We start from the raw sequence: 20,179 nt of genomic DNA on the forward strand, positions 1-20,179 counted from the left end.
TTTTAGGCCTCCTTCCACTAGGCCCTCAATTCAAAAACACTTCAGATCCTTCCTAAAGCCTGGCCACACCTAAAACATCAATGAAAAAACAAATCAGATTCTAAAAAAGAAAAATGTTTCATTTGATTTAAAACATCTGATGGGTTGTATTGTCCCATGTCTCCTTCCCAAAAAGCTTCAGAGTAGCTTGAGTTTAAAAAGCCAAAACGTTTCAACAATTCATACTGAAAGGCCAATGCAAGTAGAAGATTTTTGCTTTGTTTAGATTTTTTATGTCCTTTCCTCCTTTCAAAAATTTTGAGAAATCAAAATTCAGTGACATTTAAAGGCTTAAAGATGCAAAAGTTGTTTTCTTCCTTCAAAACACCAGTCCATCCCAAGTTAAATATGAACAGTTTGGAACTCTCTTATGGGAAGAGTAATTTTCTACATTGAAGCATTTTAGATTACATGTTTGACCACCTGAAATTTCTCACTGGCAAATACTTGATTATTCATTTCCCTCTCATTCCTTCTCTCTCCAACATTATAACTGCAATTACTTGCCCTGCAAGCTAAAAGATGCCCTCAGAGGTCTGATCACAACCCAAATCTCCTAGAACACATCTACACAGTATATCTAAAGCCCTTCCCAGCCATTCCCATGGAGGACAAGTGCAACTCATTGCAAAGAAAATCTCATCCTTTTTCACCCTCTTTCATCACTACATGCCATTTCAACTAAAAAAATTTCAGTTAAATTAAATCAGCCCAATTCCCTCTGAAACTAAAAAGTGCTAAGGTAACCACAAGTAACTGCTTACCAGCAAAAGTAACACCCATACAAATCAGCTGAGCTAAAGTTGTCTTTGAATGATTTACACTAGTTTAGAAAGAGGGTTTCTAGAAAGCACACCTTAACTTTATACAAACTTCCACTGACGTTCAGAGATGGCTAAGTACCTGCTCACTGCCCTGTAGATATGTTGATCTCTACAATAATCAGGGGGAAATGAAAGCAACCTCTGTTTTCTAGTCACCAAACATCTCAGTCAGACAGGAAAAAATGGGACATGTCACTGATAAAAATCTGCTCTAGGGAGAAATCCTGTGTATTTACATACAAGCAAAGAAATTCACTCCATCATTCAGGGATCAGCAGCTGTGACAAGAGGGACATCTGCTCTCTGGGAAGCCAAAAAAGACATCCATGAAGAGGGCAACAACTTTTATTTAATTACTTACTTTGTGTGCCAAAAGGAAAATGCTCATTGCAAACTTTTGTGTTACAGAGTAGCCCAGATATGGGACTCCTTCTTCCTTCACATGCCTCAAAAACTTCCTTAATGTTAAGGATAACCCATGGGCATCAATCAAGCAGTAAAGGGGCATTGAGCTTTCATAAGAGACAAATTGTCTGGACCTACCCCATTTCAGTTTCTTGTAACTTCACTTCTTATTGCCCGAAATTTAACATTAATGGCAGATCTAATTAATGAATATAGCACCAGATCACCAACTCTCAGAACCATAGTGCTGTAATCTTAAAGGATGAAGTGCACTGCACTGACTTTATAGGGGTTTATGAAGCATGTGTTATAAAAGTACCTCAACCATAAGGCTTTTATACCTTGGCACTCACTTCAATACAATCCCATAAAACCCAAGCAATCTTTAAGTGTTAAAGGTGACTTTCACTACTGTATTTATTATTGGATAATGAAAAATGACTCAGACATCCATAGAAACTCAGCAATGAAATAAGAGTTTCCTGAGACTTTTGCATTGGGTCTGCATTATATGTACCGTGACCAAAGAACCCAATGGCTCTCTCAAGACATTTTAGACACTTCACACTAACCTCCCTCCAGAACTTCCTTCCCATCAGGAATTCTTTGTAATTACAAAACAACTTCTAGTCTGCAGAATCACATTGCTTGCCACAGAACTTTTCAGACATCAATAGCTGTTTCTGTTAGGATTCAACCCCTCTGGAGGACCTGTTCCATGGACTGCTGCAGCTGTGCCAGAAACTGAGAGCTCTCTAATCCACCAAACTGGTTTGAGAAGAGAGCAACCTCATTAAATCTGCAATTACCCACACATGGGTTCCCCATCTTTGCAGCACTGAGACAGAAAGGTCAGAGTACACGATGTTGTTCACGTGATACACAGGTTCATTGTTTCTGCAGAATGTTTTGTCTTTCGTAGAGGGTACATAAAAGAAGAGAAACATTATCAGAAATAAAATAATAAACTGTAACATGAAAAAATTTCTTTAACATAAAACAGCAGGGTTTTTGAAACAAAAATGAGCAGTGCTGGAGTGCATCAAATGAGTACCAGCATTACCTTGCCTTCTCTGAGGAGATGCACATCAGCCTACCACACTTGCTTACAGGCAATAATCCTGGTTAATCTTTTGTTGCCTTCTATTGTCTCTTATATCCAATTATACCCAGATTAAATTACAATTAACTGTTCATATTGGTACAAAATTGCAAGAGGCTTTTGGCACTTCAGCCATACCTGCCATAAATTGAAATACCAAAACAAAACACTTCAGAGAGTTCCAAGCTCATGCAATCCCTTCCCTGGGGAGAGGGCACTCCATTTTAATCACCGCGTCCAGCACCTGTGCAAGAGCACAGATGCACCATGCAAGAAGCCCTGAGGATCAGGAGCAAATTAAGGTTAAATTGCATATAAAGTAAGAGCTCTTCAAGGAAAACCACTCTGCCATCCTCACTGGCAGGTGGGAAATGAAAATCTATCATGGCTGTAAGACTTAGGCAAAACTCTGAGCTGGGAAAAGAACACAGATACTCCAAGGCTGCCATCTGAACCTGCCCACAATGCCAAATCCCAGGCTGGATCCAATTTGCATGCACAAGAGTGAAGTAAACCATGATAACAGAACTAACAAAGCAGAACATCTTATCTTTGTTTTGCTGCTGAGCAGGTCAGAACAACATGCCTCCCCTCGTTCTCTCGCCTTTTTGGCACTGGACACATGTACTTTTCACTTTTAATTACAAGGCACAGCAAGCATTTGCTTGTTAAATTTCAGGTGCCAGTGGGGATGGAAGCCATCCAAAAAGCATGTGCTTGACCTGGCAAAGAGTGACTGACTGGCAACAGCCAGCCACATGCTTGGCTGTAAAACCTTTTCATTGTCACAGCAAGGCACCCTTTATCCAAGGTTACTCCAGCCCATTATATTCTTGTTACAGCTGCACATTCTCCAGCTCCCCACAGATCAGGGGAGCAAAGTCCTCTGCCACAGTATTCCCACCTGCCTGGGGCCACTGCAGTGCTGCCCAGCTAATCTGCCAAAGGCTTTTCTGTGTCACAGCACGTTCATGCAGAGTTCTGCTCCACAAACTGCCAAATGGGTGACAAGCATCACCACTGGATTTGTACATCCAGTTTGACCAGCACTTCTACTAATGGGTCTGAACCTTCCAGTAGAAGAAACCTCCACTGGTGATCTTAGGCACCAGCCAGAGCTTCCTCACAAATACAAAGCTTCTGAGCTATATTATTATATTGCTCTGGAGTCTGGTATTTGTGCATAGCATAGCTCTGCATGATGCCTTTTTACTCTTCTGGACTCTAGACAGGAAAGCCCCAGTTATTACAATATCTGACACATTGTTTTGTGGTCATCAGCTTTTTTTCTGATGACAGAGAACAGCTCTAATCCCAAACTGTCTTCACAGAAAGGGAAAAGCAGCATTCACTGTTATAATTATATGTTATTTGAGTAAATGCATGGTTGTGCTATTCTCCATACAACTACAAAGTAATTTTCACCATTATGGTAACTTCCCATGTAAGCAGAAATAGTTACAGAAAATAATGTTATCAGTAAGGAGAGGCTGTGTGCACCACAGCTGCTGGAACTGAGAACACCATTTATATAAAAACACTCCTCTGATTATAGGTCTCACTTGGGAGAACACTTCACATGTGGGTATGAGTTTACTCACAGTAGTTGCCCCATTACAGAAAACAAAAGGATGTGCATGGATAGTTACTCATGGGGGTAAACTTTTGTAGCCTGTATTCAGCAATCTATTTCATTTGAGGACAGTGGAGTGTTTCATGACTCTATAGAAAAATAAAAATCGTGTTATGTATCTCCCTTGAGGCCATTAAATCTGAATACAATTTTAAATGCATCATTGCTTCTGCTTTGCTTACCCACTTTATTTTTCTGCTTTTTTAGTCAGATTGCAGAGTGAACATAGACAACAGTCAGCTTTATCACTGTTCACATCCAGATGCTTATAATCTATCTCAATTTACTTACTTGGCATCTATTACTCATGTCCCTCACTGTCCCCAATGTACTTTTCTTCCTAACATCCCCCCACTGGAGGAAGCCAAGATGACAGGAGAAGGTCTATCCAATTTCTGGATGCAAGGCTGAGGCCTGAGTTACAAAACATGATGGCATGGCAGTGCTCTGCATGGCAGCACTCAGCTCTGAGCTCTCCACTGAGGCTTCAAGCTCTGCATGCCAACTTGGGTGCCAAAGATTCAGGTGCCAGATAGGTTCAGGACCTAGGTACAGGATTCCCAACCAGCACCTCACTGCTTTGACATTTCCCATTATATTTAATAATTAGTTCCCAATGAAACAGTCCTTGCAGGTTTATGGCAGTAGTCTTGTCTGAGCAGGGGAGTGGCTGCCCCAGTGACAGAACCCAGTGGCTGCTACATCCTGTTCCAACTATTCCATCAGGGTCACAGGTACTTCACAGCCTGGGGAAAATCATGCACTTTCCTTTCTGTATCCCTTCATGCACATACGTGAGCTCTGTACGTTTCTGAAGAAGCAGTGGAAGATGAAACAGAACTGGAAGAGGGGATAAAAGTTTTATCTCCAACACAACCCTGACACTTTGTTTTTAGATTCAGTAGGCAAACATCAGAAAATTACCAAGCTTACTCCATTTTTCCATGGTTTTCCAGGTTCTGAGTGCTGCATTCCTTGTGTGCACCCCACTGCCTCTCAATCTCTGAGTACACCTGCTCCAGGAGTTTTGCTGCTTTCTTGCAGGCATTTTTAAGGATCATGTTGCTCTACCATGGGAAGAATCTAAGGGAGGAAAGTTATGAGCTTGTTTTGTCAGCAACAGAGAATTAAAATATTAGAGGGCTCACTGTAAAAGGCAGAACCAATCTCTCCTCAGAGACAGAAGGACTGGTCTAAGAGTTGATTGCCTAGATTTATAAGTAAACAACAGCCTGAGTTTTCCCTAACTGCATCTCTGGACCACTTAGAAAACCGCTGTCATTACTTTTGGAGTCCAGCAACATCTGTCTGTATACAATGAAAAAAAGACATCTTAGAACTGAGAGGTGAAGGGCAATGAACTCACACTAATGAACAAAGAAGCCTCAAGCACTCCACACCACAGTGAAATAACTCTCTAAGATCTAGCCCTGCCAAGCTCCATGCTGAAGAAAACTCATTTTAACAGTCACAGAAGTGTTTCCAGGTTTCCCAGTGCTGCTTGAGATAAAATATTTTACACAGAATTGATAACACCAGAGCTGACATTACAGTTACACTGTAAGAGGCAGATGTGTGTATGCACCACAAACTGAGACTGTGGCCACGTGCCCTGCAGACTCTGCTAATCTAGGCTATTAAAATAAGAATTCACTCAGTAATGCTGAGCTTCTCTATTCTTCACTTCATAAAGGAATGAAATAAAAAGATATCTTGCCACTTATTATTGGGCTTGGGGTTGGCAGGGGGTGGGGGGAGGATTTTCCTCAAAGAGAAATAAATAAGTCTCGGTGAACCAACTCCTATCACTAAAGATCAAGGTCAGATCATTATATGGTCTTCAAAAGGACCCACCTTCCCCTTCTCTGAGAGCTGCTCTCCACCCATTCTATTATTTTTCCCTCCTTTTTAATAACAGGATATAGTGACTCACTGTTATTGATTGATTATCCTGCTGTCTGTGAAGCACCATGCCCCTCCTCGTTAATTCAAAACTACCTTATTTTTCATACTTCATAAATTAATATATTATTGGAGCTGCAGCAGTAAATGAGATGGCCATGTTTCAGAGTGTGGTAAGGAGAATGGAGAAGGGAAAAAAGTGTCATAAAATTGCCCTATACCAGAACCTGCAGCTGTGTTCACCCTGCTGACAGGCCATGTGGTTAATACAGGCAGCCCTGTACAAGGTGCTGCCTCCTGACAGACCCTCTCCTCCCTCTAACCAAGGCAAGGCACTCTGAAAGCTCACACAGGTATGAAGCGATGCTCATGCTAGGTGACAAAATTGCAGCTTTATTTCAGTCGATATCATAACTCCTGATCCATCCTTAACACCCCCTGTCTAAACTGGAGCTAACTATCTCTGTTCTTCTGACAGCCAGCTCTGGGAACTCTACATCTGAATGTGGATGGCCCCCCTGCAGTTTTACCCCATTTCTGGTCTTTATGACCTTGTAACATCCCTAAGTCTCCATGACTGGAGCAATACAAGGTGAAGCAGGCAGAGAGTGCAACAGGAGAGAGGGACTGAATTTTAGGAAGTCTGACAAAGCAGCCCTGTCACAGACATGCACCAGGATGCTGCCAAGCTTATCACTCTTGCCTGGTAACTGTCCTTTTGCTCCAAAAATTGTTTGCAATTTGGAATATAGAGGTACAAAGGTGCAAAATACAGATGAGTAATGGTACACAAAGACAACCCTATCTCAAGCTTTGTGATATATGAACTTCTTTTCCTTCACAAACACTGAAAGAATGGCTTTCATTGTAAATGGCACTTTCTATTTATACCTATTTTCTAACCCTCTTCCCTTCAGCCCCTTTAAATAATGCCATATGGGAGTATTTTGTTAATTATCTCAATTGCATTTATTTTTAGAAACAGCTGATGAGCAGTGTTTGTGGTTCAGTGGGTACGAGGATTTTTTTTTCTGTTTGTTTTTAAATGTATTTGCTTCTTCAGAGAACTAACTGAAAAAAACCACCAGGAATCCCCAGTTTTCACATTCATGAATTCCAAGGGACAGTCTTCTCTGGAGGGCAACAAACACATTGCACCTGTTTAAGAAAGGGGAAAACTTTCACTGGGGGGCTCTCATAATTTTGAGTTCCAGTTCTGTGTTGTCTGTGCTGGAAAATGGTCATCTCCCAGACCACAGATGTTGCACAACCTCTGTTTTTCTCTATGATATCTGTGAAGCCAGAAATGGTAAACCAGCCAGCAAACAGACTTTGCTCCTTCTTTAGGGACATGATCCTCCAGGTCAGGTCAGGTTCCAGTGGGGCATCTGGCATGGGAGGCTCCACCATCCCTGACTGCAGGAGGGCAGAAAATTCTCACAAGAGCATCTTGAGTACAAAGATTCACAAGGAGGCACAATTTCCAAATATATTCGTAATAATAATTTAAAAAAACCAAAACACACACACACAAAAGACACAACAGGAAGAAACAACCACTAAAATACCAACTTAGACATACTGAAAAATATTTGAGAGTATTTGTGCCTTTATATCTCAATGTTTTCCAGGCATTGATCTTGAACCATGTTCAAAACACTAATAAACCAAGTCATCCAGCATCAGGAAACTATATACCTTAGGTAGGAAAGGTCAGAGAAACCTACTCTGAAAATGGCAGAACATACTGAACTTACTCTGACTTTGCTGAATTCAAACTACAAAACAGAAAACACTCCAAAACAAGAAATTCCTAAAGTCCTATTTCTGAAATACTACAAAATGTCTGTAATCCAGGATTTCTTTCACACAGCTGCAGGCGACTGTTCTGCAAACATTTACAAAAATGATCTCTTTTCTCAGGTGCCAAATTCAAGCTGAATTAATTGGACAAGTAGAGAGAATCCCATGTACAACAGCTCACAAGACTGCACCTTGTTAATAAAACACATCATGTCACACATCCTCTCACTCTTCCATAGATGTTGTGGGTGACCTTGAGGAAATCATCTTTGCAACACCAGTAAGTGAAGAAAAATATTACTTCTTCATTCACATTTTATTCCTCTACTTAAATTTTCAGTTCTGGAGACAGCGTGACTGTCCCTGAATTGTATTTACAAGAAGGATACACTGAGGTGTTATCCCCATCACAGCCACATTTGTACAACCCACTGGTGCAACCAGAGTAGGCAAACCTGAGCTCAGCTAAGCCAGGCACTGTGTTTCACAGCTTTCCTCTCTGCCCACAGCAACCCTGGACTGGGTGACATGGATTTTGGAGCTCTGAGAAACACAGGAACATCATATACAGCTCAGTGGGTACAGAGAAGGAGTGCTCAGAGAATTTTACAGCAGCATTTGCAGGTCAGGTAGTTTAGTCCCTATTAATGGCAGTGGCAAAACCAAGAGCTGTTTAGTGTCTGTATTCCATTAGGCTGAAGGGAAGGATTAGGGATAAAAGACAGTAGAAAGGGCTTCTTCCATCACTCCTGCCCTGTGGCTCTAACTCTGCCCCACTGCCTTTCAGTTATAAATACGTTCTCAGGTCACATCACCAAGTGCCAGTTTGCAGCACAGACCCTTGATCCCGGTGTCAGCACAATGAGGAAAAAGGGTCCAAGGAAACCTTCCATCTTCCTAAAGCCCAAATGGCTTTAGGATATTCCAGAGCTCAGTTCCTCACCAATAGCTTGGGATGCAGTCTAGGGAAAAAGCAGCAGATGATGAATGGGAGCTGTGGCTAAGCACAGCAGCTCAGTTCAGGTTGGGCTAGCAAGCCTCAGGTACGTGCTGGAATCTCTGCCTCATCAACCTATCACAGGTTTGATGAGTAAGGAGAAAACAAAATGCTACAGAATTCCCTTTGGGAGCATGTGAACTAAGAAATGAAGGCAAAACAAAAATAAGTTTGAATCATGGTTCTGCCCTGAGGCTCCAACCACAGCTGAGGAATTCCCTTTAGAGATACAGGAGGCCAGGACAGGTTTTGCTCTCAGTGACGGTCCAAGTGAGCAAGAAGAAATAAAGGGGAGGTCAAAGTGACTTGTGCTCATTTTGGGATCTCCAGTTTCTGTAAAGGAAGGTGTCACTCCCAATATTCTAGCTAGTCACCAGTCAAGTAAATGCATTCCTCTGCAATTACAGTATTACAGACAATTAATTTCTTCCTTCATTAACACAAACAGCAACACAGTATTGCTCCCTGCCAGCTCATAAACAGTTGCTGCACTTCAGCCCCCAAGAAACTGCACAGACACAAACAAATCTAATTAGATTTATCTTTCAGAAATTCCTACTCTCTAAATACCTCTGAACATTTCTCCTGACGGCTAAGTTCAGAGGCATGGTGAGGTATGAGAGGCGCAGCATGACTGTGGCTTTTACAGCTTCAGTGATTTGTGCTGCCCCTCCATTTTGATTCTGTGACAACTAAGAAACTAGTCTGAAAAGCCATTTTCCCAAAGCTCTTCCACTGAGCACCATAACTTTATTCCTGCTTTATTCTGTTTGCAACTACTGTTCAAACAGCTTAGCAGGAAGGTCTACCTTTAAATAAAACCTAAAATACTTCAATTCTGGTATAAGGGGAAAATGGGGGGAGTCCTCATTTCATTCACTGCACCTGGGTGATACTTCTGTTCAGCATAAAAGGCTACAAACCTTTTAATTCTTCAAGTCATCACCTGCAACAATGATTGTAATACCTCAGGGGAAAAGCTAAAAACAACTGCAGCCAACTGAACTGCAAAGAAAATTCATGAAGGAAGGTATTTCTAAGACATCAGAACTGTCACCTCAGATCTTAAATGCAATCAGGGCCTCCAGTTTATCCACACCTTATCTGAGCAATACTCTATACAGAAAAATGGGTTTGATTTGTCGGAGTTGTTATTCTCTTCCTTTTTCCTCTCTTTCTTTTGCATTCTAACTCCATCGTCTCCACCTCCACAGTATTCCCAAGGGGAGAGATTAAAAGTTTCTCAGTGAGAACTGGATTTTCAACTAAACAATATCTTCACCAAGAATAAGCACTCTTTACAGAGTATTTCACAGGAAAATTAATACCTAAAATCTATGGTTCAACAATTCCTTGAGATTCAAAGTGGTACCTCTGTGCCTGAAAGGAGCAGTGCTTCAGATATATATGGGACTTCAATTCTCATCTTCTTTCTGCACCCTTTTGGAAGGGCTTTACATCCCTCTGTGAGGCATCAATTGTAAAATGAACCCTGTTATTGACAACCAAGAAGAAAGCAAATGTTCTCACAATAGGGGATCTTACCCAGCAGACCAGCTCATGCTAGAAAATATGGAATCACAGCATTTCAGCTCCAAGCAGTGACATTTTGAAGTGCAGCCAGTTAAGCAAAGAATCACAAGCTTAACTTTTTGTGGAAATTATTCAATTTTCTAACAGAATTTTTTCAGCAACCATAAAGAAAGAAGAGACTTGGGATAAAAAGAAACTGGAAATTTAAAAAGTCAAGAGAAATGTTTCTACTAAAATAGAAGAGACTTTTCCCTTAGTGTTTTGGAAGAAATAAACACTTTTAATTCCCAGACCACTGTGAAAATCTGCCTCTAGTAAAATGTAACTAACACCCAAAACAGAGCTTTAAATTAAAGGTCAGCAGGGAACTGAGATCTCAGCCCAGCAGAGAGTAAGCAGCTTTTTGTCATATCCCCAAAGACAAACAGGCTACAGGGTAGAAAAGCCAAAGCTAAGCATTTTGCTAATTTCAGCTTTTCAGAGCACTCAAACATCTGCTTTTTTAAATCCCATTTATCTGTAAGGAAGGGGTACTGCTAAACAAATACGAAAATTTCTCCATTCTGAAGTTTACCACAAGTTACCTGCTTGTTGCAAGCTGTTTGGCAACCTGACAAAGCAGATGCTTCACATGTGGTCTTTCTCTCAGGCCAACAGCTGGGTGGGCAAGTGCACTGAAGGGGAAGATGTGCCCTGGAATACACTCTGCCCACTGGAACACCTTCATGGGTTTGGAAGTGTCAACACTGCAGGCACTTGGCTTCTCACCAGACCCAAAACAGGAGCTCTCAGAAAGCCAGTCCCCAGCACTTCAGAGCTGTCTGACTGCTAAGGGCAAAGATCACCTGGAATTTCACAGCAGTAAGGAGAGCTCAATGCAGGTTTTCCCGGTTTTCCTGATCCAAACACAAGTGCCTGTTGTGCAAGCGAGAGGAGAAACAGCCCAGCCACCTGCAGGAGAGCAGATCCGAGTCTGGCAGCTTCAGCTCCCGGCAGCAGAGGCTTTCCATACACTTGCAAAGCCTTGTGAAACCCTGAACTTGTTACTGCTTAGGGGAAGGGAACTAGCAGTGTGACAGCTCCAGGGAAAATGAAGCAGTCCTGGCTCACTGCAGGGAGTGTTTTGGCTGCCATGCAGCCAGAGTCTGCACGTTCACAGTGGGCTGCAGAATGTGTGGCAGCTCCCTTATGTCAGCACCCAAGGTGGTGTCAGATCACCAAGCTGGCCCTGACCACTTGGAAGGATACCTCTCAGGCATCACAGATGGGGAAAAGAATTCCCAGCAGCTTCCTCTGGTATGTGCATGGTGTTACATTGATTTAATATAGCTGCAAATGTCAAATTGCACAAGGGCAAAGTGCATTTTTCCAGTGAACCACCTTCTGTGATTTCTAGGAAATGGACACACCCCATCCCAGCTCCAAGAGCAGCCATCAGCAGGTTGGGGAGCACCTGGAGCAGGCAGAAGCTCTAGGACCCAGATCTGCACCACAGCCAAAGCCAATTCAGCTCAGTCTTTGCCCTCTGCCTTGGTTAACTCTGTGCATGAGGAGGATGGGGTGGATATCACTCAGATATGTAAAAGACAGAAACAGCTACAGACTAAATCTGACCTCCAAGAAATAAAACACAGGTTGCCAAAAAAATTAAAATATTCCCACCAAAGTTTTTAAAAAAAAAAATAAATCAGAAACAAAAGCCTTTTCTTTTAAAAGAAGAAAGCAAAATGCCAGCTTTTAAATCCCTGTGCCTCATAATTGAGCCCAGGGTTATGCCACAATTCAGGTAAATGATGTTTATATAACTGGCATTTGGCTGAACACAATTCCTATTTAACAGCTGAAAAGAGGCATTTTGGGTCTTCAAAGAAATCTGACAGGTAATTCCCACTGTAGTTCTGCAGGGTAGCTGAGCAGTAATTATCCTTCTCACTAGTAAATCAATTAGGAACGAATGTATGGAAAGCTTTTCTCCTCCTCCAAGTAAGCGCTAATCCTCTGAGCGCTAATGAGCAGACAGGGCCAGCAGCAATGTGCAAACCCATCAGAAATCCACAGGAGCTACCAGGCAGGCAGGCTCCAACCAGTGCCTGGGAGCGAGTGCCTCAGGAGAAAACACCTTTCCTGGAGAGGAACTGGACACCTGCAGACCTTTCCTGGAGAGTTCTGCATGGCTCATGTGTGACACTGGCTCTTTGCATGTGAGTTATTGCTGATCCCTCCCTCCCACTTACTGCCTCAAGCAAAGACCTCTCCTGCAGCTCACAAGAGATCCCTGCTGCTCCTGCTCACAAGAAGATCCACTTCTGCTGCTGGAGGTGAACCACAAGGGACCTGGGCTCTTTCTGCTAGGACCCACCTATTGCTTTGTGATTCAATATTGGCAGCTGTCCTCAGGAGCTCAGCAAAACCATCCTGCTTACTCCCCATGCCACAAGAACAATATTCACCCAGAGAGGAGTGAGGGGACAATAAACCCAAAGCTGAATTTGACAAATTTCAGATGTTCTGGTCCAGTGACACCTTGTTCAGACATTTCTCAAGTGCTACATGAATGTCTGGAACTGCTTTGATGGTTAACAAAGCAGAGTTCAGACAGACCAGCTGTTTAAGCATGCACAGTAACAGTGCTTATATATTTAGAAGAGGTAGAAAGAATGGAAGCAAGTTGTTCCCACAGCAGCTAGCACTGACAGCTGGTTTCCTTTGAGTTTTCCTTATAGCTTGTCTCTACATTTCAGAAGATTTTTCAGAAGGGATAAGAAGGGCACAGATAGGCTCAAAAATCATTTCCTTGAGACAGAAAACCAAAAAAATTCTTTTAAATTTCTAATCTCAAGTAAGTAAACAGCAGGTAAAGATAGGCCTGTATGCCACTATATGATGAAATGTAGGTGGTTTTAATTAAAAAAAAAAAAAGACTGCTAATCTGTAAAGCTCAGTAGCCTGAGAAATTGCTGGAAGATAATAATATATCCTTGTACTCTGATTTGTGAGGGAGTCTTTACACCAGTGACGTAGGATTTGTAACTGAGCATATTGCCTGTGCTTTTGGGTGGGCAGAGTTGCTTTGGAAACAGTATGAAAAAGAATTAACTCTTCAGTGCCCCCCATGTTCGATACAAGATGAGTGTGAAGGTCAGGAAAACTCACTACAAAACATCCTAATTTGTTTTGCTTGGGGGAAAAAATAAAGTCAAGGTAGTTGTCATAATAGCTCAGGTCCTGCATCAGGAAAAATATAGGCCAAACTGTGACCACTGCATTCTTCCTCCTCCCTGTACATCCAAACACACTTAATAACCAGAGCTATGTCTGCCCTATGGTTGCATACACTGAAACAAATATCAGTCCCAAATATCTGTAGAGTGACCAGTGATGGAAAACACAACAGTCATAATAAGAACAGTACCAGGAGCGAGTTACTAGTTTGGAAATCTTTTGATGGAGACAGGATATGGCCAGTGTGGAAGTGATCAAGCCAAATATGCTGCACTGGGTCTCTACACTGGCCAAGCACCACTTCACTGTCAGCAATTAGCTTCGTGCTACAGCCCTCCCACACTGATTTCTGTGGGTAGCTGAAAGCATCTTTGTCCCACTAGCTCCCCTGAATCAACACAGGCAATAATTTTAAAGCAAAAAGGCACTGAGCAGCAGTTCCTGGGCTGTGCTTGTGTGAGCCAGCTGCAGCCCTAATTGCATCACGTGGGAAGAGTGAGCAGGGGGTTGGAAAGCTGTGACCTCATCTTCTCTCCTACACAACCAAATCAAATTGTAGGGCTTCCACCCACTCTCACAGGCATATTCTGCTTTCAGCCCCCTTACATGATGCAACCAAAGAAAATGTCATTTACATCTTTACCTCCAAATGTGGGGAAAAGAGAGTCAAATGCAGAAATAAATGCCTCTTACTCAGTATTTCTAATAATGAGATACAAGGCAGGGAGATGCGTAATAGCCAAAGCTGCTGTAAGCAAGAAACCCAGAAATATTTGAGTGAGCTCTTTAAAGTTGTAACAGTCAGAAGCAAATAAAAGCAACCTTTTTACTTCTCCAGCAAATTCAGAAGGGAATTAAGTCCTTCATCACCATCACAAGTAAAGCAGGATCAGTTCTGTGGGATTCCATGGAATTGCACCAGTGCAACTTAGACAGTAAATTCAAGATCTTGTGAATTACCAACAGAGTTCACTTCAGGATCATAATTCCTCTCAGAATGCTGTCATTTTGTTTCTATAGCTACCAGTGCAATGGCTCTCCCTTACCTTCCTCTTGTTAGTGGGACTGACATACAGGTAGCTCAGCACAGTCTTCAGGCCTACTTTGTCATTTAGCTTTTCATAGGTAGTGCCATAGTCTGTTGACCTGGAGAAAAGAGGAGACAAAAAGAGTTTATGTGGTTATTAGAGCTCAGGGGAAGGGAATGACTGTGTGCACAGATGCTCCAAGTTACAGTTTGAGCATTATTATGCTTAAAAAACAAGATTTTATGTTTCATTAAGGGTGGTCAGCAGAAAAGAAGAGTCCTTAGGGGCAGTGTCTGTCTCTGCATTCATTAATTGTACATATTTGGGGAGCTGTGGTGATTCCATGCAGGTGGACTTTGGGGGTAGGCTCTGCCCTCATGTGCCAGTGTGGGACTGCAAATGGTATCTGCACATAAAAGGACACTGATATCAGCAGCACCCTTAGTACAAATTCTCTCTTCAGACAAATCCAACATAAGAATCCAAATTAAACCCAACAACAACAGGTTTTTTTTAGGTAGGTTGATTTTTGACTTGAAGATGAGGATCCAAATGTGGATCAGAATTGTAACAGCTGAACTCATGTCTAGATAAAAATGTGCCTAAACTGGCATCTTGAGTCCTCAGTCACCCCCATCCTACTTTGTGCCAGGCATTTAATTTTTCTGAGTTACAGAGACAGATTCAGGCCCCTACACCAGCAAATCCCACCCAGAGGAGCAGATGATCTGGGGGTGGCATTACCCATTCGTGACTGGGGAAAAGGGCTGCTTCGTCACAGAGGGTTTTCTGTGGTGTCCTCCTCCTTGTTTGTGGGCATGCTTGAAACCTCGCTGCCCTGCTTGTTTCTCTACTGCTTTCATACTTTGTTTTCCTAACAAACAAGATCTTTCCTACCAGAACAACTCAACAGCTGCATTGTACAGGATCCCACACCTGAAGAGTGCTCAGCACAAGCTGACTTTAGGAGAGAGAGAGGTGTCAGACCCTGCTGGAAAAGCCTCCCCACCCCATGTGGGGAGAGCCTGGCTCCCAGCCCAACCCAGCTTCTGTCACAGGGACAGAGCAAACAGCCCTCACCAGATGGACAAGCAAAGGTCCTCATAAAAACCTACCTGGACATATCTACAATTTTATTAGGATGAGAATCCATGGCCCCTGCCCTCCTCTCTAATAATGCTTTTTACTGGACAGATGATCAGAGAACATGCAGCAATTCTGCACCTTTCCCAGTACTGATCTCCAGTAATTTGTTTTTGTAAGTTCAACAAGCCTCTCGAATTTGCAGCTTTATGGTTCTGCTTGAGACCAATCTTCTGCTCCTTTTCTGTCTGGCAGAGAAATGGCCCAAGCCACTTCTGGCATCACAATGAACTGGAGAAACTGAGCCATGCCAGAGCCTGCACCCAGCTCTGCTGCTTTCCTTGCTGCTAGTGGAGCCCAGGGTGACACAAGAGTGGCCAAAACCAGACAGCTGATTTCAGGCTTCCAAGTAGTAGGATTCATGAAGTCAAAATCTTGCTTTGTTACTGATGTGGCTGCAACACATTTCCTTCAGTGCATCCTTCAAGGACAATTTCTAAATACCTTTTCAAGTCCTTCTTTCCTTAAGTATGTTTAACCAGCCTTTCACCTTTGAATAGTCACCAGCCAAGGTGCTTCAAGTCTCAAACAACTTCCTTGTGTTTTGGTTAACACTTTAATTTAAAAATAGAGCTAATACTAGCTCCATTTGCACTTACCACTCCTGTGTACTAATGCACAGTAGTATCACCTGCTGGGCTTCACACAGGTACCCCAAAGAATATGACAATAATGTACTGTATTTTCATAGAATTTTCCCACCCAAAGTATCTGAAGCCCTTGTTTCACAATGTATCAATATCAAACAAACAAACAAACAAAGAAATAATATCACCTTCCCTCTCCAGCCAATCTCAAAACTGAAGCAGCCTAAATAATGAAACTGAATAATCCAGGACAATTAATTCCAGTACATGAGACCTCCTATAAATGCAAATTAAACAGGTCAGGAATCCTCAGGAAACAGTAAGCTCTAAACAGAGGATAACAGACAGAGGGCAAGCAGAGGTAATTCCTTGATCTTACCCTTCCAACAGAACTGCAGCAATGAACAAGCCACTTTTGTGACTACACATGTACCAGCCACCAGGCAGTGAAAGAGATCACTGGTTTCAATCAGCATTAAAAGAGAACACAAATAACAGTTTAATATTCTGACAGAGCTACTTTGCGTTTGTTCTCTGAGTAATTTTAAGATCTCCCAAAATGCTTTCACACTTCTGAAGATGCAGGCTGGGTGCCCTAATGACTCTTTCTCATTAAACCATTTTCACTCATTGCATCTGCCCTTTCAAAGAAGAGCTAGAAAGGAAGTAGGATCATTATTTCGTTAGCTTCTCTGAGGCTTTCTTTATTATCCTGACAGTCTCCTCTGGCTTCACAGAAACATCTCAAAGGATATCACAATAATATACTGTATTTCCATGGCACTTTTTCTGGCCAAAAAATCTAAAGCTTGTGTCTTGTGCCAATCCATTCAGACTAACAAAGTCCCAAAAGCCAAACTGGGAAATACTATCTCTATTCTAGAGATGAAGAAGCTGAAAGCTTGCATAGGTAATGGATTATTTTTTCAAAAGCAGGCATCTACAATTAGGCATTTCAGCTTCTGCAACCATATAGTGTAGGGCTCAACTCTACCACCAAATCGCCTAATTAGAAAATGAGCATTAAAAAAAAAAAGTTGTCCACTAATTTTAGTTACCCAAGCCTGAACATTTAAAGAGATGTGACCTACAAGTAGAACAGAAAAGTTATGAGTCAGCTCTTAATCTTAACATGAACCCTTCTCTTTACTAATTACTTCTAATTCCAAATGAACTAGCCATACATCCTTACAGTTGTTTGACAATACAAGCAGACTGGATACCATATCCTCTCCCATTCCTCTGGTCACAATATGATCCCCTTCCAAGCACATTACGAAAGTAGTGGAGGGGTGGAGGGGTAGAAATGTTGTGGTTACATCAAAATGACAAAAGACTCGGTGATGTAAAACATGGTTTCCACGAGTCACACCCAAAAATCCAGCTTTAACTTCCTTTAGGCCTTTAATGGCAAACTGATCCTCCCTACCTGAAGGAGGGATCCACTCTACTGAAGTCATCCCTGGAATCTCATCATCTTGGTAAATTGTTTCTGCCTTCAGTCTCAGTTGATATTTGCATATTGCTTCTAACCACACACTCGTGAAACTGTATTTAACAAGGCTTTCATAAAATGCTCCTCAATACAGTGCTGGTAGCACAGAAACTCTTTCAATACAGGACTAGGAATGTTACAGTGGTTCTTCCCCTGACCTCAGCACTGGTGAGGCTGCACCTCGAGTGCTGTGCCCAGTTCTGGGCCTCTCACTCAAGAGTCATTGAGGGGCTGGAGCGAGCCCAGAGAAGGGCGGAGGAGCTGGGGAAGGGTCTGGAGCACAAGCCCTGGGAGGAGTGGCTGAGGGAGCTGGGGCTATTCAGCCTGGAGAAAAGGAGACTCAGGGGAGACCTTATCACTCTCTACAAGTGCCTGAAAGGAGGGTGTAGTGAGCTGGGGGTCAGCCTCTTCTCCCAAGTGATAGAAAAAGAGGACATGGCCTCATGCTGTGTCATGGGAAGTTCAGGCTGGACATCAGGAGGAATTTCTTCACAGAAAGGCTGATTACACACTGGAACAGACTGCCTAGGGGGATGGTGGAGCCAGCATCCCTGGAGGTGCTCTAAAAGAGGCTGGGACTTGGTAACATGGTATTGTTGGCAAGGTGGTGTCGGGTCACAGGTTGAATGCTCTCAAAGGTCTGTTCCAACCTAATTGATTCTGTGATCTGGAATGGACTCTGGTCATATATAACAATCCTGCATAAACTCAGCCCATGTGTTTTGTCCCACATTTCTATAATAATATGGGTTTGTGATGTTTAGTTCCCTGTTTCTGATGATGACCTTGAGGGTCTAGGCTGCATCAGACTTTTGCTCCTCACCAAATTCTGCATATTCCATTTGGAAAAGAGAGGTTTATAATTTAGTACTTTATGGGGATACTGCAAGTTCTCCCATAATGATATTCTGTTTTAAACAGTGGGGGGAAAAAACCATCTGCTTGATTCCATTGCCCTCCTGTGACAGGCTATGATGTGTTTAAACCATCACTGCAACCTCCTCCAGTCTGGCAGAGCAAGGTGCAAGGGATACACCCCGGCAAAGAAACTTGTCTATACAAAACCTTGTCAAAGTCAGAGCACCACAAGCTAACAAAATCCATCTTGTTTCTCTGAATCTGAGCCTGAGCTTCTCTGTGAATCCAACAAACTGGCCCGCGCCAGCAGACTTCATACTGTGGAAAGACCTTCTCAGTCAGAGATTTGAAGTAGAGGTGTGGAGAGGCAGAAAGAATGCCATGTGAATGGCTTTTGGAGTTCTCCTCCTCTGTGACACTTTCTATGTCAGGGCTCTGTCAGACAGAGAAAAGCAGGTTTGTTTGTTTGAAGTCTCAGCTATTCAACTATGGAGATAGCCTATAAAACATGTATCAGTCTCTCAGGAAAAAAAGAGCTGCAAATGCTGGCACTGAATGACTGGGATCAAAAATCAACCTCTTCCACCAACCCTTCTGTCAGAGGGTTTCTCCTCTGTGTGGAGAAGCAGCCATCATGCTTTTGATTTTAGATTTTCAGCCATTTTCTAAGCTTTTTCTAAAGCTGATGCATTCATCTTCAGTACAGAGTCCCACTACACATACCTGCAGCCCCACACTGAAAACTGTGCGAAGGCACAGATCTGCTTCAATGAGCAGAAGAATATCCCACCTCTCTGTGCACTTCAGAAAGCAACAGGAACATACCAGATTAATAATTGCTTCACTTCTGATGGTGAAGTGAACACTCACTGTCTGCGTGCAGTGTGCTTGTCTCTCCATACCCCACAAAGAATTTCTTGCTTTTACTCATTGGCTAACTTTCTCCCACTTTGGCAGAAAAACAAAAACCCAAGAGGAGCAAAGTTTCTACAAGTTTCATGAAAATCAAGAGCCAGCAAAAGGAGAGCAATTGTGAGGGCTCTGAGAAGAGCAGCAGCATAAAAGTAAATCCCATGAAACACGAGAGGAGGCACATCTCTCTGGACATCCAGCAGCAGGAAAACATTCAAACACAGCTCACATATTAATACAGTGCAAAGAACTCAAGTGCACAACACAGGAACTCAGGCAGCCAGTCTTCCATCACTTGTGAAACATGTTTCCTTCTTTCCCTTCTCCTCCATCCCCTCCCTGAGATAAAGGCCCTTCTGAAGCTATGACACACTGAGAAAAAGCCCCTCCTGAGTCAGAGTCCAGTGAGGCAGTGGCCAGAAAGATCCACTGTTACCACTGCAAGGCTGTCTGCTTCACCTGGGCACACACACAGACACTTTTGCTGACAAAATAAAATAAAATTCAAAACAAAACAAAACCAAGGAAAAACCCACACACGACAACAAAAAAAACCACAAACAAACACCCCACAAATTAAAAAAGCTCAAACAAAACAAAAAACAACAGACAAAACAAAAGTAATAGAAAAAATACAAGCAAACACCAACAAAAACTTTAAAAACAAAACCCAAAAAAACCCCAAAAACATTAACT

At 42.5% G+C, this 20,179-nt stretch overlaps 1 protein-coding gene across 1 annotated transcript in view; it reads right to left on the bottom strand.

The window, feature by feature from the left end:
* Positions 1–20,179, bottom strand: part of SORCS3 (sortilin related VPS10 domain containing receptor 3) — a 263,805-nt gene that overhangs the window by 127,959 nt on the left and 115,667 nt on the right. The window contains exon 3 of the mRNA XM_064716259.1: positions 14,507–14,606. Coding sequence (XP_064572329.1) covers positions 14,507–14,606 — 100 coding nt within the window. The remainder of the gene's footprint in view (positions 1–14,506; positions 14,607–20,179) is intronic.

Source organism: Zonotrichia leucophrys, chromosome 6 (assembly GCF_028769735.1).
Source record: "Zonotrichia leucophrys gambelii isolate GWCS_2022_RI chromosome 6, RI_Zleu_2.0, whole genome shotgun sequence".
Lineage (NCBI taxonomy): Eukaryota > Metazoa > Chordata > Aves > Passeriformes > Passerellidae > Zonotrichia > Zonotrichia leucophrys.